Here is a 27,835-nt window from a genome sequence, read left to right as displayed (position 1 = left end):
TACTAATGAGCAAGAGAATCAGAACTACCTTCTAGCTCTCCTGCGTGTTCTGCATCACTTCAACTCACTCAGAGCTCTTACTCTAGAGCCTTTCCTTGACCAGCACTCTGTGCTCCGTTCCCTTAAAGCTGTCTGGATCCTTCTTTTTTATGTTTCAGCTCTCTAGAAGAAGCCCAATATTTTGAAAACAAAAATTTTCTGTGGCTTCTTCTGTTACAGTGTTTCTCTTTTCCAGTAACAACCAAAACCCTGAACAAGTCACTTGCTTCATTTCTAAACTGGCTGTACTATCTTGAATTCCTCCTAATTTTGCTTCTGATACAACCCTTCTCCTTGATCATAGAGTCTAGATTTGTAGATTTAAGTTTTTCTATTCTACCTTCACCTGTATTTTATACTTTTTGGTCACTCACTTTTGCTGTTACTACTTATATTAATAACCTCTAATTTATTTTGTGTCTTCTAATTCGAACTATAAAAACATTTTTGAAACAAAACCCCTGGCCCTTGACATGTAGCCCCACAGAGAGGAACTTTTGTATTTTTCTACCTTCACCTCTCAACTCCGGGCCAGTTGCAGCTTAATTCAGTCCTTTAAATTCTTGCTTTTTTTGGTTCTCGGGGTACTTGGAGTGCCCCACCTTTATCTCAGTCACATGTAATTAAAATTGGGCTCATCTTGATTGATTTGAGAAGGATAAAAGCACTTCTTGCATAAAAGCACTTTCTATCTGCCTCCTACCCCTTACCTGACAAATTATGTCTAAACCTGCTTCTAGATTGTTTTGTTCACTTAATTTCTTGATGAAGACAATAAAGTAGCTCAGTATCTATTGGGTTAGACCCAAAATGTTTGCTGTGACATTCAAGGCCTGGCTTTTGTCTCTCTGAACTTATTTTTCACTGTTCCCCATCATGGACTGTGATCTCCTTTGCGTCTTCTTTCTGGGTCTTCAGTGCTCCGGCACTGATTCTCACTTCCCTGCCTTTCCTCATTCTACTTCCCCTGCCAGCAGCAACTGACTTCTCGTCTCTCTGAATGTACAGGTCTTATCCTCCTAAACAGCTGTTCTCCTCCATGAAATATTTGATTGGTTTGATTAAATTCAGGCTGTAATAATTTTTCCTTTGGAGCATTTGTTTCATGTATGTTTTTGTATCTTTTTTTCCCCCAAAGCAAATTGCTAGCACCTTGAATCACAAGTATCAGTTTGCTATGTTTGTATCCTCTGGAGTGCCTCTCATTTGCAGTAGGCACAGAGTTGATTTCTAATTAATGTTTGTTTCCTGATGGATATATAGTAAGAAGACAGATTGACATCACCATCATGGCAAGTTGTGGGTTTGGGGGTTTTTTTGGGTTTTTTGGGTTTTTTTTGGTTGTGGTTTTGCTTTTGCTTTTTTGAGACAAGGCCACACAGCCTTGACTCCCTGGTCTCAAGCTATCCTCCCACCTCAGACTCTGAAGTAGCTGGATCTATAGGTGTGCACCACCATGCCTGGCTGATTTTTTTTTTTTTTTTTTTTTTTTTGAGACTGAGTCTTACTCTGTCACCCAGGCTGGAGTACAGTTGCACAATCTCGGCTCACTGCAACCTCTGCCTCCCTGATTCAAGCGATTCCCCTGCCTCACCCTCCCAGGTAGCTAGGATTACAGGCACCCATCACCACACCTGGCTAATTTTTTGTATTTTAGCAGAGATGGGGTTTCACCATGTTGGTCAGGATGGTCTCGATCTCCTGACCTCGTGATCCGCCCACCTTGGCCTCCCAAAGTACTGGGATTACAGGCATGAGCCATTGCGCCTGGCCGCCTGGCTACTTTTTATGTTTTTTGTAGAGATTGGGTATTGCCATGTTGCCCAGGCTGGCTTTTAACTCCTAGGCTTAAGCGATCCTCCCACCTTAGCCTCCCAAAGTTCTGGGCCTGAAGGCATGAGCCATCGCACCCAGCACATGGCAAGTTTTGACCAAATACCTTTAATTGTGTACCAAAGTGTTTCTGTGGCAATTACAATTTGACAGTTGACTTTGATAATCGTATGTTAGGGAGTTCCAGGTTTTCGTAATTTGTTATGTGGGGAATTTTAAGAAATTATAGCTTTTCTAGTACCCTTTATTGTTTTTATAAATTACATTGTTAATTTTGAAGCAACCACATATATATAATGCTTTTTATATAAACAGAATATTGTATATACGACACTGCAACTCTTGTCGTTTAATAATACTTCTAAGATATCTTTCCATATCTATGCATGGTTTACAGAATTTTTTAAATCTGCTTTCTTTTTTTTTTGAGACAGGGTCTCACTCTGTCAACCAGGCTTGAGTGCAGTGGCACGATCATGGCTTACTGCAGCCTTGACCTCCCAGGCTCAAGTGATCCTTCCAAGTAGCTGTGACTACAGGCACGTGTCACCATACCCAGCTAATTTTTTTTGTATTTTTTGTACAGACTGGATTTCACCATGTTGCCCAGGCTGGTCTCAAACTCCTAAACTCCCAATCACACCAGTCAGCCTTCCAAAGTGCTGGGATTACAGGCAGTGAGCCACCACGCCCGGCCTTTTTTGTTTTTGTTTTTGTTTTTGTTTTTTTGAGACGGAGTTTCACTGTCACCCAGGCTGGAGTGCAATGGTGTAATCTTGGCTCACTGCAACCTTTGCCTCCCAGGTTCAAGCGATTCTCCCACCTCAGCCTCCCAAGTAGCTGGGATTACAGGCACCCACCATCATGCCCAGCTAATTTTTTTTTTTTTGTATTTTTGTAGAGACGGGGTTTTCCCACGTTGGCGAGGCTGGTTTTGAACTCCTGACCTCAGATGATCCACCCGTCAGCCTCCCAAAGTGCTGGGATTACAGGCATGAGCCACTGTGCCCAGCCACATGCTGGACCATTTTAATCCACTTCCTATTCACATTTTTTTTTCTTTATTTCAAGCAACCCCAGCCTGAGAATAACCCACATTCTATTCTGAAAATGTTTTCTTTTCATAATGCACATCAGTTGTGCTTCATATTCTAAGATGTGTGTACTATCTAAACACTTAGAATAAAGTTTATAAAAGTCATTAGTTAAATATTGTGTTCTGCTTGTTTTATAGAGCTATCACTGATATAAATACTATTTGGTATTTTATGAACATTTTTCTAAATGGAAAGTTATTAATTTACCAGTGAGGGGCGGGCAATAGGATAGAATAAAAAATAGCTTTTATTCAATATCAGTAACATAGAAGTTAATGAGAGACAAATTCCAACTCTAATTAGATGACCCATATTCTGTTTCTTACTAGGAATCAACCCTCAAAAGCGTATTGAGTGCCTTATGGAATTTGTCAGCACATTGCACTGAGAATAAAGCTGATATATGTGCTGTAGATGGTGCACTTGCATTTTTGGTTGGCACTCTTACTTACCGGAGCCAGACAAACACTTTAGCCATTATTGAAAGTGGAGGTGGGATATTACGGAATGTGTCCAGCTTGATAGCTACAAATGAGGACCACAGGTATATATAGAGTTTTATATTACTTTTAAAGTAAAGAATTCATACTCTCATAAAGACCTAATTGTAAGCAATGTTTTACATAATCATGAAAGGTTTAAGCCAAAATATATTCATTATTGTGAAAAGATAACTACTCTTAGTTTAACTCATTAGTGTACTTAATGTAATAACAGTTTATAGTATTATAAAGGAGACTAAATTAAGCAAATGATAGTTGAGAGGTGTAGCCCATATGTGGAGGAAAAAATAGTCACAAATATTGGAACAAAATAATCCATTTCTATCAGTATAGTATAAAAGAATGTGAAAACAAAATTTAAAACAAGACAAAAACTATGAGCATGATCCAGAGAATATAAAGGTTCACATTTTTCTAATGATGTCTTAGTATCAATAATAATTTTTTTTTTTTTTTTTTTTGAGACGGGGTCTCACTCTGTCACCCAGGCTGGAGGGCAGTGTTGCAATCTTGGCTCACTGCAACCTCCACCTCCTGGGTTCAAGTGATTCTCCCACCTCAGCTTCCCAACTAGCTGGGACTACAGATGCACGCCACCACACCTGGCTAGTTTTTCTATTTTTTGGTAGAGATGAGGTTTCACCACGTTGTCCTGCTGCTCTTGAACTCCTGGCCTCCAGTGACCCACCTGTCTCAGGCTCCCTAAGTGCTGGGATTACAGGCGTGAGCCACTGCGCCCGGCCAGTAAATAATATTATTTAGCTAACAGCCATTCATCCAATCTGCTAGAGTTGCAAAACCTAAAAGAGTGCCTCAGATACAGGGCACACATTTTCAGAACTCGGATTCTGTATTATGTCAACAAAAATACAACTGTCTTTTTTTTTTTCTTTCTTTCTTTTTGAGTTGAAGTCTCACTCTGTTGCCCAGGGTAGAGTGCAGTGGCACAATCTCTGCTCACTGCAACCTCTGCCTTTGGAGTTCAAGTGATTCTCCTGCCTCGGCCTCCCGAGTAGCTGGGATTACAGGTAGCCCCCACCATGCCTGGCAAATTTTTAGTAGAGATGGGGCTTCACCATGTTGGCCAGGCTGGCCTTGAACATCCTGACCTTAGGTGATCCGCCCCCCTCAGCCTCCAAAGTGCTGGGATTATAGGCATGGGCTACTGCACCTGGCCAAAAATATGGGGTTTTTTATAGCTTATTCATTTTTTAAGTCTGTGATGCAGAAACTACAAGCTTAGTCTCCCTTTCTGCTATGCAGAGAAGATTTCTTAAGTCCTATAACTACTGGACTGCTAAGAGAAGACCACCATGTTAAAGCTTATTGTGTACCCTTGCCAGTCCATTTTAAAGCCCACTAAAGCTGAATATGCTGTCATTAATCTTCAGTTTGCCTGCATTAAACAAGCTGTTGCTCTTTCATGTCCAGAGTTCATTATGCTGATCCTCACGCCTTGTTTTTATATGCCTTAAATGTTTTGAAAGCTTTAATTTACTTTATTTTTTAAAAATAATAAGCACACAGTCTGCCAAAGAGCACTTTTTCTTTTCTTTTTTTCTTTTTCTTTTTTTTTTTTTTTTTTTTTTTTTGAGATGGAGTCTCACTCTGTTGTCCAGGCTGGAGTGCAGTGGTGTGATCTCGGCTCACTGCAACCTCCACCTCCCAAGTGATTCTCCTAGCTTAGCCTCCTGAGTAGCTGGGACTATAGGCATGCACCACCACACCCAGCTAATTTTTGTATTTTTAGTAGAGACAGGGTTTCACCATGTTGGCCAGGCTGGCCTCGATCTCCTAACCTCAGGTGATCCACCCTCCTCAGCCTCCCAAAGTGCTGGGAGGCATAAGCCACCATGTCCGGCCAAGAGCACTTGTAAGAGGGATGGCAGTATCACACAATCAAGCCAAAAAATACAGAGATTACTCTGAAAAGTAAGTGTGCTAATCTAAGAGCTTATAATGTGCACTGACTGCAGAAAGATCTTTAATCAATTCTATCTACCTCTTCCAAGATATATCAATATCAGAGTGGCACCCAACCATAGATTAAATTACCACAAAATTCCTATTCAGCATAGGATTTCATGATATATTGATAGTTTTTAAATTGGGAAACTGTTATATGAATAGAGTAAATGTACGTGCCCCACCTCCTGCAAATGTTTTAAGCTATTGGGTCAGAATAGGAAATGTAGAATTGACAAAAATAACACCTTTACTTTTTTTAGTGTGACAGATTAGTATTTTAAAACAGTAAACATTACATGAAATAAGAAAGAACAGAAGGAGATGTGGAATACTTGGAATTTATAGGATAATTGGTACAATCATATTATGCCTATTGTTTTCTATCCTTTTATTTGTTGTTACTGGATACACATTTTGACCTTAATTTTATGATCTCTTGATTTTATTTCAGGCAAATTCTAAGAGAGAACAACTGTCTACAGACTTTATTACAACACTTAAAATCTCATAGTTTGACAATAGTCAGTAATGCTTGTGGAACTTTGTGGAATCTCTCAGCAAGAAATCCTAAAGACCAGGAAGCATTATGGGACATGGGAGCAGTTAGCATGCTCAAGAACCTCATTCATTCAAAGCACAAAATGATTGCTATGGGAAGTGCTGCAGCTTTAAGGAATCTCATGGCAAATAGGCCTGCGAAGTACAAGGATGCCAATATTATGTCTCCTGGCTCAAGCTTGCCATCTCTTCATGTTAGGAAACAAAAAGCCCTAGAAGCAGAATTAGATGCTCAGCATTTGTCAGAAACTTTTGACAATATAGACAATTTAAGTCCCAAGGCATCTCATCGTAGTAAGCAAAGACACAAGCAAAGTCTCTATGGTGATTATGTTTTTGACACCAATCGACATGATGATAATAGGTCAGACAATTTTAATGCTGGCAACATGACTGTCCTTTCACCATATTTGAATACTACAGTGTTACCCAGCTCCTCTTCATCAAGAGGAAGCTTAGATAGTTCTCGTTCTGAAAAAGATAGAAGTTTGGAGAGAGAACGAGGAATTGGTCTAGGCAACTACCATCCAGCAACAGAAAATCCAGGAACCTCTTCAAAGCGAGGTTTGCAGATCACCACCACTGCAGCCCAGATTGCCAAAGTCATGGAAGAAGTGTCAGCCATTCATACCTCTCAGGAAGACAGGAGTTCTGGGTCTACCACTGAATTACATTGTGTGACAGATGAGAGAAATGCACTTAGGAGAAGCTCTGCTGCCCATACACATTCAAACACTTACAATTTCACTAAGTCAGAAAATTCAAATAGGACATGTTCTATGCCTTACGCCAAATTAGAATACAAGAGATCTTCGAATGATAGTTTAAATAGTGTCAGTAGTAGTGATGGTTATGGTAAAAGAGGTCAAATGAAACCGTCAATTGAATCCTATTCTGAAGATGATGAAAGTAAGTTTTGCAGTTATGGTCAATACCCAGCCGACCTAGCCCATAAAATACATAGTGCAAATCATATGGATGATAATGATGGAGAACTAGATACACCAATAAATTATAGTCTTAAATATTCAGATGAGCAGTTGAACTCTGGAAGGCAAAGTCCTTCACAGAATGAAAGATGGGCAAGACCCAAACACATAATAGAAGATGAAATAAAACAAAGTGAGCAAAGACAATCAAGGAGTCAAAGTACAACTTATCCTGTTTATACTGAGAGCACTGATGATAAACACCTCAAGTTCCAACCACATTTTGGACAGCAGGAATGTGTTTCTCCATACAGGTCACGGGGAGCCAACGGTTCAGAAACAAATCGAGTGGGTTCTAATCATGGAATTAATCAAAATGTAAGCCAGTCTTTGTGTCAAGAAGATGACTATGAAGATGATAAGCCTACCAACTATAGTGAACGTTACTCTGAAGAAGAACAGCATGAAGAAGAAGAGAGACCAACAAATTATAGCATAAAATACAATGAAGAGAAACATCATGTGGATCAGCCTATTGATTATAGTTTAAAATATGCCACAGATATTCCTTCGTCACAGAAACAGTCATTTTCATTCTCAAAGAGTTCATCTGGACAAAGCACTAAAACTGAACATATCTCTTCAAGCAGTGAGAATACGTCCACACCTTCATCTAATGCCAAGAGGCAGAATCAGCTCCATCCAAGTTCGGCACAGAGTAGAAGTGGTCAGACTCAAAAGGCTGCCACTTGTAAAGTTTCTTCTATTAACCAAGAAACAATACAGACTTATTGTGTAGAAGATACTCCAATATGTTTTTCAAGATGTAGTTCATTATCATCTTTGTCATCAGCTGAAGATGAAATAGGATGTGATCAGACGACACAGGAAGCAGATTCTGCTAATACCCTGCAAATAGCAGAAGTAAAAGACAAGATTGGAACTAGGTCAACTGAAGACCCTGTAAGCGAAGTTCCAGCAGTGTCGCAGCACACTAGAACCAAATCCAGCAGACTGCAGGGTTCTAGTTTATCTTCAGAATCAACCAGGCACAAAGCTGTTGAATTTTCTTCAGGAGCAAAATCTCCCTCCAAAAGTGGTGCTCAGACACCCAAAAGTCCACCTGAACACTATGTTCAGGAGACTCCACTTATGTTTAGCAGATGTACTTCTGTCAGTTCACTTGATAGTTTTGAGAGTCGTTCGATTGCCAGCTCCGTTCAGAGTGAACCATGCAGTGGAATGGTAAGTGGCATTATAAGCCCCAGTGATCTTCCAGATAGCCCTGGACAAACCATGCCACCAAGCAGAAGTAAAACCCCTCCACCACCTCCTCAAACAGCCCAAACCAAGCGAGAAGTACCTAAAAATAAAACACCTACTGCCGAAAAGAGAGAGAGTGGACCTAAGCAAGCTGCAGTAAATGCTGCAGTTCAGAGGGTCCAGGTTCTTCCAGATGCTGATACTTTATTACACTTTGCCACGGAAAGTACTCCAGATGGATTTTCTTGTTCATCTAGCCTGAGTGCTCTGAGCCTTGATGAGCCATTTATACAGAAAGATGTGGAATTAAGAATAATGCCTCCAGTTCAGGAAAATGACAATGGGAATGAAACAGAATCAGAGCAACCTAAAGAATCAAATGAAAACCAAGAGAAAGAGGCAGAAAAAACTATTGATTCTGAAAAGGACCTATTAGATGATTCAGATGATGATGATATTGAAATACTAGAAGAATGTATTATTTCTGCCATGCCAACAAAGTCATCACGTAAAGCAAAAAAGCCAGCCCAGACTGCTTCAAAATTACCTCCACCTGTGGCAAGGAAACCAAGTCAGCTGCCTGTGTACAAACTTCTACCATCACAAAACAGGTTGCAACCCCAAAAGCATGTTAGTTTTACACCGGGAGATGATATGCCACGAGTGTATTGTGTAGAAGGGACACCTATAAACTTCTCCACAGCTACATCTCTAAGTGATCTAACAATAGAATCCCCTCCAAATGAGTTAGCTGCTGGAGAAGGAGTTAGAGCAGGGGCACAGTCAGGTGAATTTGAAAAACGAGATACCATTCCTACAGAAGGCAGAAGTACAGATGAGGCTCAAGGAGGAAAAACCTCATCTGTAACCATACCTGAATTGGATGACAATAAAGCAGAGGAAGGTGATATTCTTGCAGAATGCATTAATTCTGCTATGCCCAAAGGGAAAAGTCACAAGCCTTTCCGTGTGAAAAAGATAATGGACCAGGTCCAGCAAGCATCTGCGTCCTCTTCTGCAACCAACAAAAATCAGTTAGATGGTAAGAAAAAGAAACCAACTTCACCAGTAAAACCTATACCACAAAATACTGAATATCGGACACGTATAAGAAAAAATGCAGACTCAAAGAATAATTTAAATGCTGAGAGAGTTTTCTCAGACAACAAAGATTCAAAGAAACAGAATTTGAAAAATAATTCCAAGGACTTCAATGATAAGCTCCCAAATAATGAAGATAGAGTCAGAGGAAGTTTTGCTTTTGATTCACCTCATCATTACACACCTATTGAAGGAACTCCTTACTGTTTTTCACGAAATGATTCTTTGAGTTCTCTAGATTTTGATGATGATGATGTTGACCTTTCCAGGGAAAAGGCTGAATTAAGAAAGGTGAAAGAAAATAAGGAATCAGAAGCTAAAGTTACCAGCCACACAGAACTAACCTCCAACCAACAGTCAGCTAGTAAGACACAAGCTATTGCAAAGCATCCAATAAATCGAGGTCAGCTTAAACCCATACTGCAGAAGCAATCCACTTTTCCCCAGTCATCCAAAGACATACCAGACAGAGGGGCAGCAACTGATGAAAAATTGCAGAATTTTGCTATTGAAAATACTCCAGTTTGCTTTTCTCATAATTCCTCTCTGAGTTCTCTCAGTGACATTGACCAAGAAAACAACAACAATAAAGAAAATGAACCTATCAAAGAGACTGAGCCCCCTGATTCACAGAGAGAACCAAGTAAACCTCAAGCATCAGGCTATGCTCCAAAATCGTTTCATGTTGAAGATACCCCAGTTTGTTTCTCAAGAAACAGTTCTCTCAGTTCTCTTAGTATTGACTCTGAAGATGACCTGTTGCAGGAATGTATAAGCTCCGCAATGCCAAAAAAGAAAAAGCCTTCAAGACTTAAGGGTGATAATGAAAAACATAGTCCCAGAAATATGGGTGGCATGTTAGCTGAAGATCTGACACTTGATTTGAAAGATATACAGAGACCAGATTCAGAACATGGTTTATCCCCTGATTCAGAAAATTTTGATTGGAAAGCTATTCAGGAAGGTGCAAATTCCATAGTAAGTAGTTTACATCAAGCTGCTGCTGCTGCATGTTTATCTAGACAAGCTTCGTCTGATTCAGATTCCATCCTTTCCCTGAAATCAGGGATCTCTCTGGGATCACCATTTCATCTTACACCTGATCAAGAAGAAAAACCCTTTACAAGTAATAAAGGCCCACGAATTCTAAAACCAGGGGAGAAAAGTACATTGGAAACTAAAAAGATAGAATCTGAAAGTAAAGGAATCAAAGGAGGAAAAAAAGTTTATAAAAGTTTGATTACTGGAAAAGTTCGATCTAATTCAGAAATTTCAGGCCAAATGAAACAGCCGCTTCAAGCAAACATGCCTTCAATCTCTCGAGGCAGGACAATGATCCATATTCCAGGAGTTCGAAATAGCTCCTCAAGTACAAGTCCTGTTTCTAAAAAAGGCCCACCCCTTAAGACTCCAGCCTCCAAAAGCCCTAGTGAAGGTCAAACGGCCACCACTTCTCCTAGAGGAGCCAAGCCATCTGTGAAATCAGAATTAAGCCCTGTTGCCAGGCAGACATCTCAAATAGGTGGGTCAAGTAAAGCACCTTCTAGATCAGGATCTAGAGATTCGACCCCTTCAAGACCTGCCCAGCAACCATTAAGTAGACCTATACAGTCTCCTGGCCGAAACTCAATTTCCCCTGGTAGAAATGGAATAAGTCCTCCTAACAAATTATCTCAGCTTCCAAGGACATCATCTCCTAGTACTGCTTCAACTAAGTCCTCAGGTTCTGGAAAAATGTCGTATACATCTCCAGGCAGACAGATGAGCCAACAGAACCTTACCAAACAAACAGGTTTATCCAAGAACGCCAGTAGTATTCCAAGAAGTGAGTCTGCCTCCAAAGGACTAAATCAGGTGAATAATGGTAATGGAGCCAATAAAAAGGTAGAACTTTCTAGAATGTCTTCAACTAAATCAAGTGGAAGTGAATCTGATAGATCAGAAAGACCTGTATTAGTACGCCAGTCAACTTTCATCAAAGAAGCTCCAAGCCCAACCTTAAGAAGAAAATTGGAGGAATCTGCTTCATTTGAATCCCTTTCTCCATCATCTAGACCGGCTTCTCCCACTAGGTCCCAGGCACAAACTCCAGTTTTAAGTCCTTCCCTTCCTGATATGTCTCTATCCACACATTCATCTGTTCAGGCTGGTGGATGGCGAAAACTACCCCCTAATCTCAGTCCCACTATAGAGTATAATGATGGAAGACCAGCAAAGCGCCATGATATTGCACGGTCTCATTCTGAAAGTCCTTCTAGACTTCCGATCAATAGGTCAGGAACCTGGAAACGTGAGCACAGCAAACATTCATCATCCCTTCCTCGAGTAAGCACTTGGAGAAGAACTGGAAGTTCATCTTCAATTCTTTCTGCTTCATCAGAATCCAGTGAAAAAGCAAAAAGTGAGGATGAAAAACATGTGAACTCTATTTCAGGAACCAAACAAAGTAAAGAAAACCAAGTATCCGCAAAAGGAACATGGAGAAAAATAAAAGAAAATGAAATTTCTCCCACAAATAGTACTTCTCAGACCGTTTCCTCAGGTGCTACAAATGGTGCTGAATCAAAGACTCTAATTTATCAAATGGCCCCTGCTGTTTCTAAAACAGAGGATGTTTGGGTAAGAATTGAGGACTGTCCCATTAACAATCCTAGATCTGGAAGATCTCCCGCAGGTAATACTCCCCCGGTGATTGACAGTGTTTCAGAAAAGGGAAATCCAAACAAAGATTCAAAAGATAATCAGGCAAAACAAAATGTGGGTAATGGCAGTGTTCCCATGCGTACCGTGGGTTTGGAAAATCGCCTGAACTCCTTTATTCAGGTAGATGCCCCTGACCAGAAAGGAACTGAGACAAAACCAGGACAAAATAATCCTGTCCCTGTATCAGAGACTAATGAAAGTTCTATAGTGGAACGTACCCCATTCAGTTCTAGCAGCTCAAGCAAACACAGTTCACCTAGTGGGACTGTTGCTGCCAGAGTGACTCCTTTTAATTACAACCCAAGCCCTAGGAAAAGCAGCGCAGATAGCACTTCAGCTCGGCCGTCTCAGATCCCAACTCCAGTGAATAACAACACAAAGAAGCGAGATTCAAAAACTGACAGCACAGAATCCAGTGGAACCCAAAGTCCTAAGCGTCATTCTGGGTCTTACCTTGTGACATCCGTTTAAAAGAGCAGAAGAATGAAACTAAGAAAATTATATGTTAATTACAACTACTATATAGACATTTTGTTTCAAATGAAACTTTAAAAGACTGAAAAATTTTGTAAATAGGTTTGATTCTTGTTAGAGGGTTTTTGTTCTGGAAGCCATATTTGATAGTATACTTTGTCTTCACTGGTCTTATTTTGGGAGGCACTCTTGATGGTTAGGAAAAAAATAGTAAAGCCAAGTATGTTTGTACAGTACGTTTTACATGTATTTAAGTAGCATCCCATCCCAACTTCCTTTAATTATTGCTTGTCTAAAAATAACACTACAGATAGAAAATATGATATATTGCTGTTATCAATCATTTCTAGATTATAAACTGACTAAACTTACATCAGGGAAAAATTGGTATTTATGCAAAAAAAGAAAATGTTTTTGTCCTTGTGAGTCCATCTAACATCATAATTAATCATGTGGCTGTGAAATTCACAGTAATATGGTTCCCGATGAACAAGTTTACCCAGCCTGCTTTGCTTTACTGCATGAATGAAACTGACGGTTCAATTTCAGAAGTAATGATTAACAGTTATGTGGTCACATGATGTGCATAGAGATAGCTACAGTGTAATAATTTACACTATTTTGTGCTCAAAACAAAAATCTGTGTAACTGTAAAACATTGAATGAAACTATTTTACCTGAACTAGATTTTATCTGAAAGTAGGTAGAATTTTTGCTATGCTGTAATTTGTTGTATATTCTGGTATTTGAGGTGAGATGGCTGCTCTTTTATTAATGAGACATGAATTGTGTCTCAACAGAAACTAAATGAACATTTCAGAATAAATTATTGCTGTATGTAAACTATTACTGAAATTGGTATTTGTTTGAAGGGTCTTGTTTCACACTTGTATTAATAATTGTTTTAAAGGCCTCTTTTAAAAGCTTATATAAATTTTTTTCTTCAGATTCTATGCATTAAGAGTAAAATTCCTCTTACTGTAATAAAAACAATTGAAGAAGACTGTTGCCACTTAACCATTCCATGTGTTGGCACTTAGCTATTCCTGAAATTTCTTTTATGTGATTAGCTCATCTTGATTTTTAATATTTTTCCGCTTAAACTTTTTTTCTTACTCCACTGGAGCTCAGTAAAAATAAATTCATATAATAGCAATGTAAACAGCCTAGCATAGACTAAGCATTAAACATAATATGCCCACATAATTTCCTTTTTCTTAATGTTATAGAATTCTGTAGTTGAAATTGATTATTCTTAGACATTGTAGTCTTTTCGAAGCTTTACAATGTTACTGTCTTGCCCCTTCATCTTGTTGCAACTGGGTCTGACATGAACACTTTTTATCACCCTGTATGTTAGAGCAAAATTTCAGCAGTGAAGTATAATCAGCTGTTTGCCATGTTCAGGAAATTCAAATCACATGGAACTTCAAAGGTAGGTTTAATACCATTAGGATATTCAGAAGTATGTTTTAAAATCCCTGCCTGTTAAGGAAACTTTGTTTTTGGTGGGTACAGTTCTGGGGTACATGTTAAGTGCCCCCTTGTACAATGGAGGGAAGTCCTCCTTCCTGAAGGAAAATAAACTGGCACTTATTAACTAAGATAATTTACTTAATATATCTTCCTTGGTTTGTTCTAAAAGATCAAAGGGTGACTGTGATGATACATGCACACATATTTGTTGAATAAATGAAAATTTATTTTTAGTGATAAGATTCATACAGTATTTGGGGAGGGAAAACCTTTTTAAGCATTGTGGGGCACTCAGAAGAGGAGATAAAAGAGGAGTAAACACACCTACCTGGTGCCTTGAAAATCACATTAAGTAGTTAATTACCTACCCCTTACCTGTGTTTATAACTTCCAGGTAATGAAAATGATTTTTTTAAAGCTAAAATGCCAGTAAATAAAGTGCTATGACTTGAGCTAAGGTATTTGACTCCAATGCCTGTACTGTGTCTACTGCACCACTTTGTAAACACTTCAATTTACTATCTTTGAAATGATTGACATTTACATTTTTGCCAAATGTTATCTGAAATTGTCTATGAATACAATCTATTTCTGCTGTTCTCCAAAGCTTCCATAAACAATGGAGATACATGCATATAGGTCATATTGGTTTCCTTTCATTTTCTGACTTTCTGTTTCTAACTTTCTGAATTATTGCTTGCCAGTTTTTGCAAACCACTTCAAGTACTTCTATGGAAAGAGATGGGATGTTAGTCAATTAGATAAAATTGCCTTTTAATTCAAATAAGGAAGAAAATATAAATGTTGAAAATGAAGAGTTCATTCCACATGCCAGAAAAGTGGAATTTTTGTAGGCAACACTGACTGGGAGAAGGGCCAGTCTACACTACCCATTGAAGTAAAGATTGCTGGATGAGGCCCTCTATTAGAGATAGTGGTTCTGAATTAGTAAAGGGGCAAGTCTCAATTCTAATTATAGATGTTCACAGGGTGCTGCTATAATCGATAGCAGGCCAAATATTCCCAATTTATGCTTGTTTACAAATGGCATACTAAGTCCAGTGTTGGGAATTAGTCAAGAGTTATGATGCCTGTTTAGAGAGGAGTCGGGGAGGGAGAGTTACCTATCGTAAGGCACTTCAAAGGAGTGCGTTGGGATCACCAGGAGTGCTTACCAAGACATAGCTGGGCCATACCCCCAGTTTGATTCAGGAGGTTTGGAATGGGGCCCAAGAACGTGCATATCTAACAAGTTGGAAGGTGAGGCTAATGCTGCTGGTCTGGAGACCACACTTTGAGAATTACTGCCCTAAGTTATCACAGTGAGGCTCCTTGAGTGATTTGCCTTCAGCTCTAGCGATTCCTCCCAACAACTGGACCTTTAATCTGACAAAGTATGCCAACAGATAAACTCTTCTTCCCCTAGGCACAAAATTCAGTATTGAGCCATCCAATCTGATAATGCTTATCTCAACTCCTGACAGCAGACAAACTTAATCAGACATGAATGAACAAGTAATTCTAAAGACAGTGATTATATCTGAAGGCTCAGTTAATGTTCCCTTTGAGACTTATTATAAAAAGCAATAACTTCAGCAAAGATCTAATTTGAATTTTCAGTAAGATTAAGAGACTATGAAATGGGAACTTTAAAATCAGAAAAGATTGATTTCAGATGAAAATGTATCCAGTTTTTTAATATACAGCGGAAGTGATCAATAAGCAATTAACAGATTGATATTTAAGGACAACTTTACAAATTACCAGGGTAATGAAAAGGACATAATCAAAGATAAGCCCCATAAGGATCAAATAGCACTGTAAGTACAGTAAAATGTTTCTTAATTAAAATATGGATCATGTTGCCACAAGGTTAATTACATGAAAAGATGAATCTTGTGGAGGATGGGAGCCAGGTGCACAATATCTGAATATATGTTATCACAGGGTTTCTTGGAATCTAAGGAAAAAAGCAGAGCATCAGAAATGCAAAAAGTAAATTGCCCATAGCTAAAGAAACATCTGAATAGTCAGATCATTAAAATTCATGAAATAATTATTTTTCAAAAGTCAACATGGCTGAAATAGAGTGTATTTTTTTCCTTTCTAATAAGCATATTTTCCTCATATTACGCAGACTTAAAATTTAAAAATTACTTTGTAATGTTGAAACCTATAGATTATGGCTCCTGTAAACCCCAGGTCATTTTTCTGCCATTCTTATAACTCTGTCTATGATCTATAAAAGTATATTCTGCTTTTTGTTAGGCCATTGATGCTTTTTTCAACCTGTACGTTCTATGTTTATAATATTGTTTTTGGTGCTAAATACACTTTCTTTGATATTCAGGATAATTCTTTCTCTACATTGTGACTATCCACTTATTTTCTTTAAGTAATATGGTTTTTTAATTAAAAATATTCAACATAATGTATGCAATTGAATATAAAGCAATATTAGTGAGAAATAACTATTGAAAGAAATGCCAAACATTAACTGCCCTACCTACACCACCTTTTGGAATCCAAACCCTTAGCCTCATTGATTGGTCACTGAACTATGTACCCAGTCTTTCTCCCTGACCTTGGCTATTTGTACCAGAGTTATATCTGACCTGGAGGAGACTCATCATCAGCTGGTCAGTGACCAAAGACTTGTATAGCCCTGCTTGGAAAGAAAAAACGATTAGGCCAATCAATTTGAAATAAGAGTCACAAAGGAAATTTCTGGCTGGGTCTTTTTTTTTTTTTTTTTTTTTTTTTTGGATGTTTTAAAAAATTTTATTTTGTGATAACATTTAAGATTACATCTACCCTCCTAACAATTTTATTTTTATTTATTTATTATTATTATACTTTAAGTTCTAGGGTACATGTGCATAACGTGCAGGTTTGTTACATATTTATACTTGTGCCATGTTGGTGTGCTGCACCCATCAACTCGTCAGCACCCATCAACTCGTCATTTACATCAGGTATAACTCCCAGTGCAATCCCTCCCCCCTCCCGCCTCCCCATGATAGGCCCCGGTGTGTGATGTTCCCCTTCCCAAGTCCAAGTGATCTCATTGTTCAGTTCCCACCTATGAGTGAGAACATGCGGTGTTTGGTTTTCTGTTCTTGTGATAGTTTGCTAAGAATGATGGTTTCCAGCCGCATCCATGTCCCTACAAAGGACACAAACTCATCCTTTTTTATGGCTGCATAGTATTCCATGGTGTATATGTGCCACATTTTCTTAATCCAGTCTGTCACTGATGGACATTTGGGTTGATTCCAAGTCTCCAAGTCTTTGCTATTGTGAATAGTGCCGCAATAAACATACGTGTGCATGTGTCTTTATAGCAGCATGATTTATAATCCTTTGGGTATATACCCAGTAATGGGATGGCTGGGTCATATGGTACATCTAGTTCTAGATCCTTGAGGAATCGCCATTCTGTTTTCCATAATGGTTGAACTAGCTTACAATCCCACCAACAGTGTAAAAGTGTTCCTATTTCTCCACATCCTCTCCAGCACCTGTTGTTTCCTGACTTTTTAATGATTGCCATTCTAACTGGTGTGAGATGGTATCTCATTGTGGTTTTGATTTGCATTTCTCTGATGGCCAGTGATGATGAGCATTTTTTCATGTGTCTGTTGGCTGTATGAATGTCTTATTTTGAGAAGTGTCTGTTCATATCCTTTGCCCACTTTTTGATGGGGTTGTTTTTTTCTTGTAAATTTGTTTGAGTTCTTTGTAGGTTCTGGATATTAGCCCTTTGTCAGATGAGTAGATTGCAAAAATATTCTCCCATTCTGTAGGTTGCCTGTTCACTCTGATGGTAGTTTCTTTTGCTGTGCAGAAGCTCTTTAGTTTAATTAGATCCCATTTGTCAATTTTGGCTTTTGCTGTCTGGCTGGTTCTTGAGTGCTGGAACGAAAGAGCATGCACAGTTAAGGCTCAAATTACCATGATTGGCATCGTGAAGCTTAAACTAAGAGGAAGCCACCTAGTGGAGAAAGAGGTAAAGGGAACAGATACTGGGAGGACAAAGTGAGAGACAAGAATCACAAGCTCAAGACCAGCCTGGGCAACAAAGCAAAACCCTGTCTCTACAAAAACAAACAAATAAATAAATAAATAAAAATAGGGCCTGATGGTGCATACCTGTAGTCCCAGCTACACAGAGATTGAGGCGGAAGTATCGCTTGAGGCCATCGGTTGAAGACCACAGTGAGCTGTAAGCACTCCAGCCTGGGTGACAAAGCAAGACACTGTCTCTAAGAAAAACAAAAAAAACGGGGTCTGGGTGCAGTGGCTCACTCCTGCAGTCCCAGCACTTTAGGATTGCTTGAGCCGGGGAGTTTAAGACCAACCTAGGGGTACCATAGTGAGACCTCGTCTCTACAAAAAATTAAAAATTAGCTGGGCATGGTGCTCCACGCCTGTAGTCCCCGCTACTCAGGAGGCTGACATTGCACTCCAGCCTTGGTGACAAAATGAGACCCTGTCTCAAAAAAAGAGCCCCCAGCTCCTGGAGTCACTCAGTTCCTGACATTTTTGAGACCTTGTTCTACTTTTCGCGGTTTGGGAAGCAATTGTGAACCTCTCACCCCTCTTTGTTCCTGAAGTAACAAAACTAACAGAAAACCATATTTAGACATACAGTAAGTTTTAAAATTTCCAAGATAAGACTTTATAAAAACATCAGAGGGGCCGGGCGCGGTGGCTCACACCTGTAATCCCAACAGTTTGGGAGGCCGAGGCAGGTGGATCACGAGATCAAGAGATCGAGACCATCCTGGCTAGCGTGGCGAAAGCCTGTCTCTACTAAAAATACAAAAATTAGACGGGTGTGGTGGCGCCCGCCTGTAGTCCCACCTACTCAGAAGGCTGAGGCAGAAGAATCACTTGAACCCAGGAGGCAGAGGTTGCAGTGAGCCAAGATCTCACCACTGCACGGCACCCTGGGTGACAGAGTGAGGGAGGGAAAAAAAAAAAAAATCAGTGGGAAGAGAAGAATAGGTTGCCATCAAAAAAAAAAAAAATTAGCATCAAGTATCTCTGCAGTACTAAATGTCAAAGAACAAAACACCACAAAACAATGAAACACAATACATGCAGCATTTGGAAGGGAATAGAAATATTACCTAAGAATTCTGAAACCAACCATACTAACATTTCGTTTATCAACCCTTGGGGTTCTTGTTAGTTAAAAACAAGACCTATAAATGACAAGATGTTTATTTAAAGAATATGAGGTAGCTCACAGGATCTATATGACATGGACTAGAAAAGCAGTCTTAGAAACTACACAGTGGAAACAATATCCAAACCATACTTTGAGACTACAGTAAAGACCTCGATGCTACCCCTAACTGCTGGAATCCTCTGACACCATGGCCACAAAATAAGATTACATGTGGCACTCACTTCACGCTGCTTGCTTCTGAATTGAAGTCTTGCTTGGGTGGGTGTGGTTGGCAGAGGATGTGTTACATGCCTGTAGCACCTGGGAAAGTTCACTTTTTTGTTTCTCCATTGAGGAGACTGGATTCACAAAAATGAATTTCTCAAATCTATGAGAGACACTGCAAAAGGGCTTGGGAGCCAGAAACCGCGACATATTTCTACTACAGTATTCCAGCTGCCCCAGTAATTAAGATAAATGGAAAGGTATTAAGGAAACAGTTTGAGCAACGGAATATTTAAACTTGAATAAATGTATAAATAATTGTCGTTAACCTGATAATCTCAACGTGAATGTTTAAATAACTCAAAAGAGAAACAATGAGATGCTTAGTAATTTAAATCATCTTAAATTCAAGATTATCAACCCAAACTGGAAAATAAGGGTTAGAAGGAAAGAACAGGTTAAAACACACAGTTTTGAATTTCATGTAGGCAATGTCAATAGATACTATTTTATTTTTAACTTGGAAAAGATACAAATTCAATTTTTAAATGTAGTGGTAATGTCAATGTTAAAAAAAGCAAACTACTTTTCCCGATTTGGGGAACACTTGTGAACTTCTAACCCCTTTTTGTTCCTAAAGTAACTTGAAGCTAACAGAAAATCATATTTAAGTAAAATTTTCCCTCCAAATCACTAGCTGAAAGATAACAGCTAAATTAGCCACAGTGAAGCATAAAATGATGGAATAAGAGTAAATAAATGTATTAAACACATAAAATAGCCACTATCAGATTGGATAAAATAAAATCTCCCAACTATATGCCGCTAACAAAACAGTCTAAATGATTCAGAATGGATACAATAAAAAGTACAACCACCTTGCACAGGCAAATGCAAAGAAAACAGTAAAGGCAAATTTATGTCAGTATAGTTCTGGATAAAAGGCATCAAACATGAAACATGATGACAACATTTGGTACTATAAATTATTTTTCCTTTTGTACAGACTAATTCATCTGTAAAACACTGGCAGCCTCACTGTCACCATGGTTTTTGTTAATTTATCTTTGCATTTGTAATTTTTTGTTGTTGTTTTGAGACAATCTCACTCTGTTGCCCAGGCTGAAGTGCAGTGGTAGGATCTCAGCTCACTGCAGCCTCCATCTCCCAGATTCAAGTGATTCTCCTGCCTCAGCCTAGCCTGTAGCTAGGATTACAGTCATCCACTACCATGCCCAGCTGATTTTTTGTATTTTTAGTAGAGATGGGGTTTCACCATGTTGGTCAGGCTCATCTTGAACCCCTGACCTTAGGTGATCCACCCACCTCGGCCTCCCAAAGTGCTGGGATTACAGGCGTGAGTCACTGCGCCTGGCCTGTAATTTTGTTTCATACATTTGATACTGAAGAGCAGTTATTTAAAACTACAACTTCTGAACTGGGCATGGTAGCTCTTGCCTGTCATCCTGGCATTTAGGGAGGCCAAGGCAAGAGGATCATTTGAGCCCAGGAGTTCGAGACCAGCCTGGGCAACATAGTGAGACCCCTATCTCTATTTTAAAAATAACAGCCAGGCGCGATGGCTCACAGCTGTAATCCCAACACTTTGGGAGGCCGAGAGGGGCAGATCACCTGAGTTCGGGAGTTTGAGGCCAGCCTGACCAACATGGAGAAACCCCGTCTCTTCTAAAAATACAAAATTAGCTGGGTGTGGTGGCCCATGCCTGTAATCCCAGCTGGTCGGGAGGCTGAGGCAGGAGAATCACTTGAATCCAGGAGGTGGTGGTTGTGGTGAGCCGAGATCACGTCGTTGCACTCCAGCCTGGGCAACAAGAGTGAAACTCTGTCTCAAAAAAAAATAAAATGAAATAAAAATAATAAAACCACAATTTCGTTTTAAAAAGGTGGATTCTGTGAAAGGAAGGTTCTCAGAGGATCCTTGTCTTTAGCTGAGGACCTTTATGAGTTTGAAATCTGTAAAGCCAAGTCTGGAGTGAGTTGGGAGGAGAGTTAGAGAAAATTTAATAGGTTTGCTTAAGAGAGGCGAGAATCTGGAATTTGTGGGGTAGTCCAGGAATGAGAGGCTAAGGAGGAGAAATGGGAAACAACAAAGGGAAAGAGGAGAAAGCAAAATATGGAGAGGTGAAGGTCCTAGGTGAAGTAATATGGCCGTGATGCAGTGGCTAAAATGACTCAAGAAAGAGATGTACACTATTTCAGTTGGAACCCTAGGTTCTTTGCAAAATCTCTATTCCAGTGTTAAGGTATTCACTCGTTTTTAATTTTCAGAGTCTTTTCTTTACGATTGTAATTAGCTTCACCATCATAGTAATTATAATTATTTAAATCTAAGTATAAATTAGATTTCAGTATTCAGCACTGTTCTATATTACATGACTTTTATTTTCTTCAATTCTGCATGTTAATTTGGCTTAGCTGGAGTATTTCCTCAAATGATTATTATCTTTTCAGAAAAGCTAAATTAGGGTACTTTCTAAATCCATACTTGTTTTTAAGTTGTTTTATTTTGACCTCGCACAAAGGATAATCTGGGTCACAATTCTGGTCACAATTCTTTCTCCTCAGAACGTTTAGCTTTTAGCATTTACTACTGCTAAGAAGTTCCAGTATCATTCTGGGTTTCTTCCAATATAGATAACTTTTATTTCATACTTGAGTGTTTATAGGGTTTTATTTTAAGCCTTTTAATAAAGAAATTTTACTAGCATAAGTCCAGCTGTTTGTCTTTTTTCCCATAACTCTTTTAATCCTGAATCTTTTCAATCTTGAGCCTTCAAGCAAATGTTCACGTGTTCTCTCTTTTACTGTTACTTCCCCTCCATCACTTCTTTTCTCTCACTTTGCTGCATCAAGCCATAACATAAGGAAATTGGACTGGGTGTGGTGGCTCACGCCTGTAATCCCAGCACTTTGGGAGGCCAAGGCAGGTGGAACACGAGGTCAGGAGATCAAGACCATCATGGCCAACATGGTGAAACCCTGTCTCTACTAAAAATACAAAAATTAGCTGGGTGTGGTGGCACATGCCTGTAGTCCCAGCTACTTGGGAGGCTGAGGCAGGAGAATCGCTTGAACCCAGGAGGCAGAGGCTGCAGTGAGCTGAGATCATGCCACTGCCCTCCACCCTGGATGACAGAGTGAGACTCTGTCTCAAAAAAAGAGTTTGTAGTGGATACTGGGTCCAAATCAACTGTATCTACCAAAATGGCCCTTGTCATCAGAAACTGGGTAGTGCCTAAGTGGGGACTCTACTATCAGGAGTTCTTGATGTCCAGAAGTTGCACTGCATTCCCCTAGACGTGGAAAGAACACCTGTCCTCCACTTTGGTATTAACATTTTCCCATAAGATTACCAAACCAGTACTGTTGGTGTTCAAATGCCTTAATGTATTTTTAATGAAACAGTTTCATTAAAACAGATTTTACTGATAGTCTATTCTCCTAACTCAAAATATAGATATGAATCCTCCAGGGTCTGGATATGGAACATATACAAATCTTAGTGACAAACACCATGTTGTGCTCTGACAGTTTTCCCCCAGGCAGTGAAAGTTTTGTCATTGGGTCAAGCTGGCGTACATAACTCTTAGTTGTTCTAGGGTAAATTCTCAGTGTTCTGTGGAACTGACTTTCTGACAGAATGGTAGAACATATTTCCAAAAATGGCACAATATCTCCCATTCCATGTGCTTTTTTGCAGTACAAATCTATTGCCCCTCCTTTGAATCTGAGTTGGTCCTGTGACTAATTTGACCAATAGGATGTGGAGAAAATGATCTTCTGGGACTTCCAAGACCAGGCATTAAAAAAGTCTAGCAGCTTCTACTTTGCCATCTGCAGGAAACTTGTTGAAATTGTAATGAAGACTTTTTTCAAGACTTTGGCAATAGGGGTATTGCAATAGGGGAAAGGGATTAGCAGCTAGAGATTTATAGCCAAAGGGGTAAGTGGATGGAAAATTGCTAAGGGAAGACCTCAAGGATAGGGAGATCCTTGCTAAACTGACTTAACAGGGTTCTTGCTGTAAGCAGGCCAAAGGCTTTTACATCAAAGGTGGGGGATGAGGAATCTGATTAGATTTCAAAGGTAGGGAAGTTCTCACTAAACTTAGCAGGATTCTTGCTAAAACTACATTGGGCTAGACAGGTCAAAGAGAAGACTGGGGCCAAGGTCAAGACCTAGTTGAGAAGAGGATTCAGAGGAGCCTGTTTAAAGTTTGGTCAAGGAGAGAGCCTTTATCAAAGCCCAACCTAACCATATGGAGATGCCACGCCACATGGAGATAGAGATGTCCAACCAGACTTCAGCTGTTCCAGCCATCCCAACTGAGGTAGACATAAGCATAAAGTCATTGTGGACTTTCTAGCCCCAGCAGATGCCACATAAAACAGAGACAAGCTGGTCCTGTTTACCTTACCCAAACTGCACTTTCATGAGCAAATAAATTATTGTTGTTGTTTTAAAACAGTAAGTTTTAGAGTGCTTTGTTACACAGCAACAGACAAGTGAGACAGGCAGCCATCCCCATTAGCTAACCAAATATGCCCAAGCATGCCCTGAATTTCCCAATGGATTCAACTCAAGCTCAGGCCGGGGTGATCCTGCTATGGCTGAATGCATATGAGTCTCATCCTTAGACTTGAGAGCAACTTGAACTAGATTCTTCATGTTAGGCTTTTGAAAGCTTAATTATAATGTGTCTTAATGTGGGTTTTTTTGAGTTAATCTTACCTGGATTTCATTGAGCTTCCTGGATGTTTATATTAATGTCTTTCATCAAATTCGAGAATTTTTCAGCCATTATTTCTTCAAATATTCTTTCTGTCCTTTCTGTCTCTCTTCTCCTTTTAAAACTCCCACGATGTGTATATTGGTCCACTTGATGGTGTTCCAACAGGTCCCGTAGAATTTGTTTGCTTTTATTATTTTTTTTTCTTTTGGTTCCTCAGACTTAGTAATTTCTATTATCTTCAAGTTTGCTCATTCTTCTGTCTGTTCAAAACTGCCTCTGAATCCTTCTAGTGATTTTTTCATTTCAGTTACTGTATTTTTTCTCCTTCAGAATTTCTTTTTGTCTTCTTTTTGATTTTCTGTCTCTTTATTGTTATTTCCATTTTGTAAATACATGGTTTCCTCAACTTTCTCCACATTCTCCTTTACTTCTTTGAGCATCCTTAAGGTAGTTGTTTTAAACTCTTTGTCTAGTAGATGTCAGAGATAGTTCCTGTTGATATCTTTTATTTACTTTTTCTCTTTCCCCCCTACTCTGAGATTTACCAATATTTTTTCCCTTTGAATGAGCCTAATTTTCCTGTTTCTTTGTATGCCTTGTGATTTTTTGTTGAAAACTGGACATCTGAATCCAATGGCACTTGTTTTCAAATGTTATTTTTTATAAAACCATCTTCCTTTTCTTCATATACATGTGCCACTAAATCCAAAATATTAACCTTGGTTGAGGCTGCTGGCTGGAGATGGGGTTCACAAAGAGAGAGATCAAGATAAGCAGGAGATGTGGTAACTCTGGAAATCAAACCCCTTCCCTAGGTTTTTTGTTTGTTTAATTGTAGGCTCTCTCTGTGCCAAGGTTCAACATGAAGTGTACACTTGAGGTCTTCTCAGGTTTTTCTGATCCTAGTCTTTTCCTTGGCATGCATAGTTACTTTCTAATTTTCCTTATATATGCCATTGTTTTTGGATGTTCTAGTCTTTAATGTCTGCCTCCCAAAAGAAAAAAAAAGAGAGAGAGAGAGAGAAAAGTTAAGGAGGAGAGACACCAGTCCTTTAAATCCCCTGGAAGTCACTTCAGCTGGAGGGAAGGGGCTTAAACCAATGAGGCGAGGTGCAAAATCCATGACACTCTGCCTCTTTGTCTGCACTTCTATGATCAGAAGCAGCAATCAATGACCAGTGTACAGATGCCCAGTACTTGGAAGACAGGGTGCTTTTTGCCCACTCTGGGCCCCATAGGCTGCTCCTGGAATGCGTATACAGCTGACTATCACAGGGCTGGGGATGGGCGTGGGTAACTGCTACTGTATTAAGAACTGACACTGACCAAAAATAACTCTAATTTACTTTTAAATTCTTTCCCTGGAAGTTGCAAGCCTTCAATAGACTCCATAGTTTCTAAATAATTACATGTCACAGATTCTGCTAATGTAATCATTGTCGTGGTGGGAAGATGGATTCCTGGTTCTTTCTACTCCACAATCTTCTCAGAATACTCCCTCAATTCCTACTCAACTATCTTTGGAAAATTTCTCTTGTTTACCTCGATCTTCTCTTTGTACCTTTGTGAACCCCACCTCCAGCCAGCAGCCTCAATCAAGGTTGATAAGTTGAATTTAGTGGCATGTTTGTATGAAGAAAAGGAAGACAGTTTGATAAAAATAAGATTTGAAAACAAGTGCCATAATTCTATAAAGCCCTTTCATCATCTCCACAATTTTTCCATGTCCATCTTCATTCTCCTTTAATTTAACCTGCCTTTCCACAAGCATAAACATTTAAAAACTTTATATTTGGCTCAAAATTTCATTGTCAGTGTGGTAACAATATTGCATTCTTTCTCTCTTCCTCACCCCTCCTCTCTGTACTTGTACAATATCTCAGCAATAGTGTGGAGTTTAATAGGAGTGTGGATTTGGCATTGAATGACACTAAAAATATTAGCTCTGTCATTAATTATCTTAGTATATATGAACAAGGAAATGTTACTAGCAGTTATAATATTGACCTTTTTGTCTCCAATTACTTAGATGGCTCTACAAAAACAATTCCATGGTAAGTAGGCTACTTGCATGTACTAAGCCTCAGACTACCTCATTCATTTTTTCACTTTTTAATATGTGTATGCGTATCCTAAAGCAATAAAACTATGTATTTTAAAATTTGGATTCATTTCATCTCTAAATGTACTCCTCAATTTTAGGTTATTGCATGACACTGTTTTTGCAGGAATCATATACACTTTAGAAATAAGTAAACGTTACTTATTTACATCAGGAGCAAACTTAATTTTGTGCTAAAAAAAAAAAAAAAAAACTACAAGGAAGATTGAGAGACATAATGAGTACATGAAGGAAAGTCAGGGGCTTCCAGTCAGACTAGCTGAGCATCTATGCTCAGCCATTATTAGCATGAATGGGCTAATTATTTAACCTCACTGAGACTTAAACTTTCATGAAGATTTTTGTTGGTTGAGTTTGGTCTTTCAGTTTGTCTGCTTTTTTATCTGTAAAAGAGAAAATCTATCTCACTTTGCCTGGCTTTTTGAAGCATGTCTTGTAGGTGTGGAATAAACATCCATTATTAAAATAGGAACGAAGGTGGGTTTAGTTGAATGGAGATGCTGAAATACTATTTTGCAATCAATCTAAGTTACGCAAAAATATATAGGCATACCTCAGAGATGTTACAGGTTTGGTTCTAGACCACCACAATAAAGCAAGTATCATAATAAAGCAAGTCATACAATTTTTTGATTTCTCAGTGCATATAAAAGTTATGTTTACATTATACTGTAGTCTGTTAAGTGTGAAATAGCATTATATCTAGAAAAATAATGTACATACCTTATTTAAAATACTTTATTGCTGAAAATGCTAACAACCATCTGGGCCTTTGGAAAATCATAATCTTTTTGCTGGTGGAAGGTCTTGCCTCAGTGTTGATGTCTGCTGACTGATCAGGATGATGGTTGCTGAAGGCTGGAGTGGTTGTGGCAGTTTCTTAAAATGAGACAACAGTGAATTTTGCCACATCAACTGACTCTTCCTTTCACAATAGATTTCTCTGTAGCATGTGATGCTGTTTGGTAGTATTTTAGGCATTGTAGAACTTCTTTAAAAATTAGAGTCAGTCCTCTCATACCCTGCCACTGCTGTATCAACTACGTTTATGCTCTTCTAAACCTTCTGATGTCATTTCAACAATGATCACAGCATATTCACCAGTTGTTTTCATCTCAAGAAACCACTTTCTTTGCCCATTCATAAGAGGCAACTCCTCATCATTCAAGTTTTATCATAATTGTAGCAATTCAGTCATCTTCAGTTTCTACTTCTAATTCTAGTTTTCTTGCTATTTCCACCACATCTGCAGTTACTGCCTCCACTAATGTCTTAAAGTCCTCAAAATCATCTCAGAGGGTTGAAATCAACCTCTTCCAATTGCCTGTTCATGTTGATATTTTAACCTCCAATGAATCACAAATGCTCTTAATACCATCTAGAATAGTGAATCATTTTCAGAAGGTTTTCAATTTATCTTGCCCTTATCCATCAGAGGAATCACTATTTGGCAGCTATAGTCTTACAAAATGTATTTCTTAATAAGAGATGAAAATAAAAATTACTATTTGATCTACAAACTGCAGAATGGATGATGTGTTATCAGGCATGAAAACATTAATCTCCTTCTAGATCTCCATCAGAGCCTTAGATGTCTAGAGGTCTAGGTGCATTG

At 38.9% G+C, this 27,835-nt stretch overlaps 1 protein-coding gene across 16 annotated transcripts in view; it reads left to right on the top strand.

Moving 5' to 3' along the window:
* APC (APC regulator of WNT signaling pathway) overlaps positions 1-13,314 on the top strand; it is a 141,529-nt gene extending 128,215 nt beyond the window's left edge. For all 16 annotated transcript variants that reach the window (XM_038009020.2, XM_008014148.3, XM_008014136.3 and 13 more), the window contains 2 exons: positions 3,299-3,513; positions 5,892-13,314. In XM_038009020.2, the coding sequence (XP_037864948.1) occupies positions 3,299-3,513; positions 5,892-12,465 (6,789 nt within the window). In that variant the 3' untranslated portion in view covers positions 12,466-13,314. The remainder of the gene's footprint in view (positions 1-3,298; positions 3,514-5,891) is intronic.
* The last annotated feature ends 14,521 nt before the right edge of the window (positions 13,315-27,835 follow it).

This window comes from Chlorocebus sabaeus, chromosome 23 (assembly GCF_047675955.1).
Source record: "Chlorocebus sabaeus isolate Y175 chromosome 23, mChlSab1.0.hap1, whole genome shotgun sequence".
In the NCBI taxonomy this organism is placed as follows: domain Eukaryota; kingdom Metazoa; phylum Chordata; class Mammalia; order Primates; family Cercopithecidae; genus Chlorocebus; species Chlorocebus sabaeus.
This window is presented reverse-complemented; position numbering and strand designations above follow the sequence as displayed.